This window comes from Manacus vitellinus, unplaced genomic scaffold, assembly GCF_001715985.3.
Source record: "Manacus vitellinus isolate BGI_N305 unplaced genomic scaffold, ASM171598v3 scaffold_13_pilon, whole genome shotgun sequence".
Classification (NCBI taxonomy): Eukaryota; Metazoa; Chordata; class Aves; order Passeriformes; family Pipridae; genus Manacus; species Manacus vitellinus.
Window position 1 is genome coordinate 18,027,720 of NW_021938999.1, and position 7,825 is coordinate 18,035,544.

At 47.5% G+C, this 7,825-nt stretch overlaps 1 protein-coding gene across 1 annotated transcript in view; it reads right to left on the reverse strand.

Moving 5' to 3' along the window:
• DHTKD1 (dehydrogenase E1 and transketolase domain containing 1) overlaps window positions 1–4,935 on the reverse strand; it is a 19,674-nt gene extending 14,739 nt beyond the window's left edge. The window contains 4 exon segments of the mRNA XM_029958076.1: window positions 434–745; window positions 1,208–1,363; window positions 3,436–3,530; window positions 4,913–4,935. Coding sequence (XP_029813936.1) covers window positions 434–745; window positions 1,208–1,363; window positions 3,436–3,530; window positions 4,913–4,935 — 586 coding nt within the window.
• Window positions 4,936–7,825: the final 2,890 nt, after the last annotated feature.

Genomic DNA, 7,825 nt, shown 5'->3' on the forward strand with positions numbered 1-7,825 from the left:
TTTGAAAGCACATAAATATTTCATTTCCTCACAGAATGCACTGAACAAAGGTTCCTTGCTGAAAAGCAAATTTGCCAGTGCTGTATCATAACACCTCAGTCCAGCTGTGATTTGTTCTCCCAAAACCTTGAGAGATACCATACTTTAAAGCCAGTAAAACAGATCAGCACCAGAACACAAGATTTCACAGAGCTCTGCCCAGCCTTGTGTTCCCATCAGTAACATTTCAGTGAGCTGTCAGATCATTAGCCTCAGAGAATCTCACTTTTGAAGACTGATTACTCATGGGTTTGTACAAACCAAAATATGGCTCTTTGTTTCAATAATGGCTGCCAAGTAAATTCAGCAACAAACTCCAGTGAGATTGCTGCATTTGTGTACTGCAAAACCTTGTACCTCTTCCTCTTGCACACTGCCAAAGCCTTTCAGGATAGTGATTGTTCTTTTTCTGCATGAATAGTGTCCAGAGCAGTAAAGGATCCATGACAAGATTCCACGACTCTATTACAATCCAACAAAGGAGAACAAGGTACCTGGGACTCCAGCATCAGTTTGCACAAGTGCTTTTTCTCTTCAGGTGTAAATGCTTCTTGCTTTAGCTCTTCAAACCTTTTAGCAAACCATTCCCTCTCCTCCAGAGTTGGAAGCTGGCTTGTTTCTATGGAAATGTGCCCGCAGTATATATGGTCAAGGTAAGCCAACACATCCTCTAGGGAAGATTCTTCTTTTCCCATGTTTAGAAGCCCTGGTGGGAAATAAATGTTATTAGTCACTTTGAGGGAGGAAGGGGAAGCACCAAGGCGTGTTTTGGAGAAAACAAAGCATGGAGAGAGACCCTCCTCTGTTCAAGGTCACAGCAACAGTCTAAGACAGACAAGAAAAGACGAGTCTTGATTTCTGCCCCTGTACTTTGACAGCTTTACTACAGTGTTATGTAAATCATCAAAGTAACAAGACATTAATGTTTAACATCAGTAACTGTAAGAACAAGTACAATTTTTCCTGATTTCCAAAGATGCTAGAAGGCAGCCACTTGTTGCACTGTGATTTCTGCAACAGACATAAGCAGGCCCAAGTTGACAATTTCTCATCCACAAGTTCATTACTGATTGAACCACCACTCAATATTTGGCTCTTCCACAGAGGCCACAGCCTCCCAATGAACCACCCACGAACAGAACTCACTGTGAGCAGGCTGTGGGCTTACCTGTAGTAACGAGAGGCCCTTGAAGAACTTCAGCCAGCTGCTGGATTTCAGGTACCATGTTCATAACAGCCTGGCCAGCAAACAGGGGGTTTATTTTGGCTGCTTTGTGGCCGTGTTCAGCGTACGCAGTTATTAAACGAGCCAGAGCATGGTCAACTGAAAGCAAAAAGAAAGCAGAACAGCATCACACATGTGCTCACATTTAATCCACTTACAGCACCAACACAGGAATGTTTTGTCCACTGGCAACTATCAAGGTTCTGGCTGGAAAGAGAGTATCTAAGCAGTTGGTTTCACCTTACCACCCTACAATATGTCCATCAGCAAACTGCTCAATCTGCTCACCCATCCAGTTTTCCAGCCAGTATGCTCTAGATTTTCCCCATGGCTCCCCTCATAAGTTAGGCTCCTGTAAACACATGCAGAACTACTTCACTTTGCTTTGAATGTCTTTACAACAGGTGCCTCCACCTTGAGAACAGCACATCACCAGCACACAAAGTATTATTTCCTGAGCCAGCTCAATCATATCACTTATGCTTCCCTGTTCCTTGCTGGAATGACAGGAGGATTGGGTCTTAACAATAATTCAGGTCCCATGACTTCAGAAAAAAAGGCTGTTTCTGCAGGAGCCAAGAGCATGTGCTTGGCCAAATGTGGTAAAAATTATCAACATAGGCAAACGAGCAGCTGAAAGGTCACACACACACCTTACTGTCACTGAGCACAGACCACAAGCCAGGCTGATAAACTGCACACAATAAAATATATTGCAAGCAGAATCTGCTATAAATTAATTGTATGAACCAGTTTATAATCCATTCCTAGTGTGGAGGGGGTTTTCATCTCGGTAACGTGCTGACAGTATTCAAGTCTGAAGGCTTTCATTTTCCAAAACAATGCACTTCTGAGACCATTTCACTAAGTTATTTCTGTGACATTTGTGTTTCCATTGCTGACACTCTGCTCCAGCCACTATGTTCACAAAGTCAGCCCATTCAAAACAGGCCCTTTTCTGTAGTGGGTTCTGCAAGGAGGACATAACCCAGAACATAACTCTAACATTTCCCACAATGCTCTCAGCAAGAAAGCCATTTAAAATGTAACATAGAAATATGTTAACTATTAACAAGGAAGATACTTTGTGACAGGACTTGGTGTCCCTGAGCTACGAACCTGTTTCACTCCTGCTTCTGTCCAACAGGCTTAATTCACAAAAATCCCAGAATCATTATGTTTGGAAGGGACCTCTGGAGATCATCCTGTCCAATCCCCCTGCCAAGGCAGGGTCACCTGGAGCAGGTGATACAGGAATGCATCCAGGTGAGTCTGGAATGTCTCCAGAGAGGAGACTCCATGCCCTCCCTGGGCAGCCTGTTCCAGTGCTGTCACCCTCCATGGAAAGTTCTTTCTCATGTTGAGGTGGAACTTCTTGTGTTTTAGTTTATGGCCATTGCTCCTCGTCCTGTTGCTGGGCACCACTGAAAAGATGCTGGCACCATCCTCCTGGCACTCGACTTGGAGATATTTATGTGTATTGATGAGATCCCCTCGCAGCGTTCTCCAGACTAAATAAGCCCAGCTCCGGCAGTGTCTCCTCTTCAGAGAGATGTTCCAGACCCCCATCAGCTTTCTGGACCCTCTCCAGCAGCTTCTTGTCTCTCTTGTCCTGTGGAGCCCATTCCTATCGAAGTCTCCCAAGTTGTTAACGCAGGGACCACACTCCTGCCCCAGAGAGTTTTGTGCACTTGAAATCATACTTCTGCGCTATAAAACTGAGTTAAAATCATCACAGTTACCGCTGTGGGAGAGAGTTACCTGCATTGGTAACTATACGGCCAGTTCAAGCACCGTAATAGAAAAGGAAAACGCCAAGCGCGGGGCAGAGGTACTTCTAGGGCACCAAAACTGAAGTAACTTCCAATCGCTGAAGTAACTCCAGCAGCTGGTGCTTGCGGCGGCGCGGGGCAGGCCAACCACAAGCTTCCCGGCCAAGGGATCCCCCCCCCCGGATCCGCGGGGGACGGGAGGCGGCGGCGGACAACACAACGGAGCCCCTCAGCCCGACCCCTCACGGCCGCGCGTCCCCGCTGCGGGGCCAGCCCCGCCGGGGGGGGGGGGAGGGGGGGGGGCCCAGCCCAGCCCAGCCCAGCCCAGCCCACCCAGCCCAGCCCAGCCAGCCCGGCCCAGGCCCAGCCCAGCCCAGCCCAGCGCCGGGGGTGTCCCACCTGCTCTGCCGGCTCCGCGGGGCTCCGCCGCCGCGCGCGCCGCCTTGCCGGGTTTGTAGCCGTAAGGACGCCCGCGCTCGGTGCGCGTACCAGCGCTGGCGGGCCGCGGCGGGCGTCAGGAGCGCCGGCGCAGGCACGGGGCCCCCCCCGCCAGCGCCGCCATGGCCGCGGCCTCAGGCCGCGCTGCCCCAACCGCCCGCGGCGGCCGCCGCCACCGCCCCCGGCCCGCCCAGCAGACCGGGGCGGCCGCCGGACGGCGCCGGGCGGGGCTGCAAACGGCTCGACGGACAGAACGGGGCGGCGGGGACGGAGATGGTGTGCGGGGCTGCGGGTGAGGAGCGTGTGGAGAGCTGTGTGCAGTTCTGGGCTCGTCGGGACACGAGAGACCCCTCCCCACTGGAGAGGGTCCACAAAGCTGGTGAGGGGTCTTGGAGCATCTCCCGTGTGAGGAGACACTGCGGGAGCTGGGTCTGTTCAGCCTGGAGAGGAGAACACTGAGAGGGGATCTCATCAATACACATAAATGTCTCAAAGGCAGGTGCCAGGAGGACGGTGCCAGACTCTGTCAGGACGAGGAGCAATGGTCATAAACTAAAACACAAGATGTTCCACCTCAGCATCAGGAAGAACTTCTGTCCATGGAGGGTGACAGAGCACTGGAACAGGCTGCCCAGGGAGGGCCTGGAGTCTCCCTCTCTGGAGACATTCCAAACCCACCTAGATGCATTCCTGTATCACCTGCTCCAGGTGACCCTGCCTTGGCAAGGGGGTTGGACTGGATGATCTCCAGAGGTCCCTTCTAACCTTAATTATTCTGTGATTCTGTGAACCACCAGCAGGTTGGGGGAGGTGATTCTGCCTCTCTGCTCTGGTCTCATGAGACCCCACCTGGAGTACTGCATCCAAGTCTGGGGTCTCCAGCACAGGAAAGACATGGAGCTGTTGAAGTGAGTCTAGAGGAAGCCACCAAGATGATTACAGGGATGGAGCACCTTCCCTACAAGGAAGGGCTGAGGGAATTGGGATTGTTCAGCCTGGAAAAGAGAAATCTTTGGAGTGACCTAATTGTGGCCTTCCAGTACCTGAAGGGAGCCTACAAGAAAGACTTTTTACAAGAGCATGTAGTGACAGGACAAGGGTGAATGGATCTAAACTAAAGGAGAGTAGGTTTGGATTAGGTATTAGGAGGAAGTTCTTTGCTGTGACAGTGGTGAGGCACTGACAGAGGTTGCCTAGAGAAGTTGTGGATGTCCCATCCCTGGAATTGTTCAAGGCCAGGCTGGGTGGAGCTCTGAGCTGGATGGAGCTCTGAATTAGTGGAAGGTGTTCCTGTGCATGGCAGGGGAGTTGGAATGGGATGATCTTTAAGGTCCCTTCCCACCCAAACCATTCTGTGATTCTGTGATTGCCAGCAGGTCCCCTCTACTCAGCAGTGGTAAGGCCACACCTGGAGCTCTGTGTCCAGTTCGGGGCTCACCAGTACAGGGCAGACATGGACATACTGGGGAAAGTCCAGTGAAGGGCCACGAAGATGACGAAGAGACTTGAGCACAGATGAGGAAGGGCTGAGAGAACTGGGACTGTTCAGCCTGGAACAGTAAAAGCTCAGGAGGATCTTATCAATGTGTGTAAATACCTAAGGGAAGGTGCAGAGAGGACAGAGCCAGGCTCTGTTCAGGGGTGCCCAATGACAGGACCAGAGGCAAAGGGCACAAACTGAAACACAGGAGATTCTCTCTGAACATTAGGAGACAATTTTTTTCACTGTGGGTGACCAAGCACTGGCATAGAGCGAATAAATAAAATTGAATGTTGCAAAGAAGGCAAAAGGATACAACTGTATGACAGTGGTCATGTGGCCAATACAGTGAAGTGTAACAGAAATTGAATATTTATTTTTTTTCAATTAGAACAAAGGAACTTTGAAAATAATGCTGAAAGGTTATATGATTTAGTGAAGTTGACACTAGAGAGGCATAAAGGGTTGATATAGTTAAACACTTCCATTCTATGCTTGGGGAAAAAGACAAATGTTGCAGGCACACTGCATGATGATGAAATACTTTTCCACAGTTCTTAAGCAAATACCAGTCGAATAGCAGATATCAATGTGGTTTTGCTTTAAATCAGACAGGCACTTAGCTGAATATTTCCCAATTAGCACTGATAGGAATAGGTTTGAATATTAAAAATTTTCCTCCATTTTTTCCAATGACATGGTTCAGCCACACAATGTAGGTCTTGGAGAACTAATTAAATATTTGTATATACGAGTTCACTTACTGGTTCAATCAAGTCTAAGCAGGGCTTTATGGAATATATTTCTCATCAAGTCAACTTGCTGGTTTTTTTCTGTGATTCGAAATCCAGTTAATAAAGATTTAAAGTCCTTTGCAGATTTGCCAGCATGCTCATCTTGTGTAGGACATGATTACACGTGGCAAAAGCCTTGCTGGAGCTGTATCTGGGTCAATAAAAGGTTTTGTTGACTTTGGCTCATATCTAAATGTGAGGATGTGGTACCTGTGCCAGCAGAAACGCTGCTCCTGAGGATGTATCCAAGGGGACTCTCCTGGCCTGGCTCTTCTGGCACAGAGAGCCTGTCCTAGGAAGGCTCCTGTGTGAGGCTGATTCAGTACTACCCGATGTTCTCACCAAAAAACCAAGAAATGTTTCAAACCCAAGGTTGTATATAATAAATAGTGTGTGTCTGACTATCTAGCAAATCTAAACTTGCAGTATTTTAAATAGAAAACCATAATCAGCTTGGAGTATTTCTGAAGGCATTATAGCCCTTGCCATTTTAGGAGTTATATCAACCCAAAAAAAATGCCCACAACTGGAGTCCTGAGGAAGATTGTCAGCTGGAGGTGTGTGGTGAAGAGAGGTTACCTTGGATCTGAGTGTCAGGATGGAGATAAGCAAATGTGATTTATTGTAACAGGATAAGATGAAAGCTTGTACACCTTAAAGAGTATGTGCACCAAAATGCAGTTCCTTTCCAGGAAATAGGGACCATAAATAATCTACAAAACTTGTGAGAAAAAAACCCAGATGGGTCTAAAAAAGTTATATCTGCTCACTTGGCAAAAAAGGATGATTTCCTGGATTTGGCTACAAGGAAATAGTGAGTACACCTACAGATTCTGCATTAGGCCAGTATTTGGCACAATATGAATCCTGTGTGCAAGTTGCATGACAGTAATTGAGGAAATATAGAAAAACTTGGGAAAAAGAGCTTCAGGAACTAAAAAAAACCCCCTGCTTTATATCTGAGACTCAGAAAGCGAGATCTCTGTGGTTTTGGTAAATCAGTAGAAAAGCTTGATCAGTGTGTGCACAAACCAAACAGGTGCTTTAGAAACAAAAGCTTTCTGAGCTGTCAGACAAAGGTAAAACCAGATCTAATTGTGTGGCCTTTACACCAACACAGTCAAAGGTGTGGAAGTGTGTGGTATAAACACACAAGGACCTTTGTTTCCTCTCAAAATTGTGGTGATCATGCACTTTATTCATGTTAGAAAGGGCAGTGACATCATGCTTCAAAAGAAAATAAGCCAACATCTCCTGGTGTAATGCCACTGCCAACTTAAGCCTGATGTAACACTGAGCCTGCCTTTTCAAGCAGACCCAAAAATGAGTAATCCAAAGGCATCCACTGACATCCATTGGTGCCTTTGAAAAATTCAGTGCCAACACTAAAATGGATTTTACCGTGACTAGGCCATGGATCTTCTCCGCTCCAGTGAATCAGTTTAATCAACTTGGTAACTCAAGATATTTTGGCAAGTAAATGAAATCTTTGTGTAGCAGGGATATATGAATGATCTCTGTCAATAACAAGCACAACTTTGTCCTTTCGAACTTGTCCAGAAAGAGATTTTCAGACATGTCTGCAAAATGAGCAGTGAAGTTAAACAAGAGATAGGAGAAAAAAAAAAACTTGTCTAGTCCTGTCTAGTCCTGGCAGAGCACACCTACAACTCTGCATCAGTAAACAGAGTCTCCTACTGGGGCTGACTCCTGCCTCCAAATAAAAGGTGGCTTTAACAGCTGAATAATCTCATTATGCACATCAGGCCTGTGCCTGGTGTCACAGTCCAATATTGCTGAGGGCTTGTTCTAAGCCTAGAGGGGTTTAAATGCTTTCCCAACCTTAAGAAAAAAGCTTCTGTCAGAGCCTGGATTCTAAATGTAAAATAAACACCAGATCCTCACTCTCCAGCTCTGGGCTGTGCCAGCTTTTCCCAGCTTGGGCAGCTTTAGAGTTGCCCCAGAGGCGATGCCATGCCCAGACATGCAGACAGGGAACATTTCAAATAAATTGGGGAATTCTGTGCCACTAAACTCACCACTGCAAAATGCCTTCTGGATCTCCAGGTGGGAACAG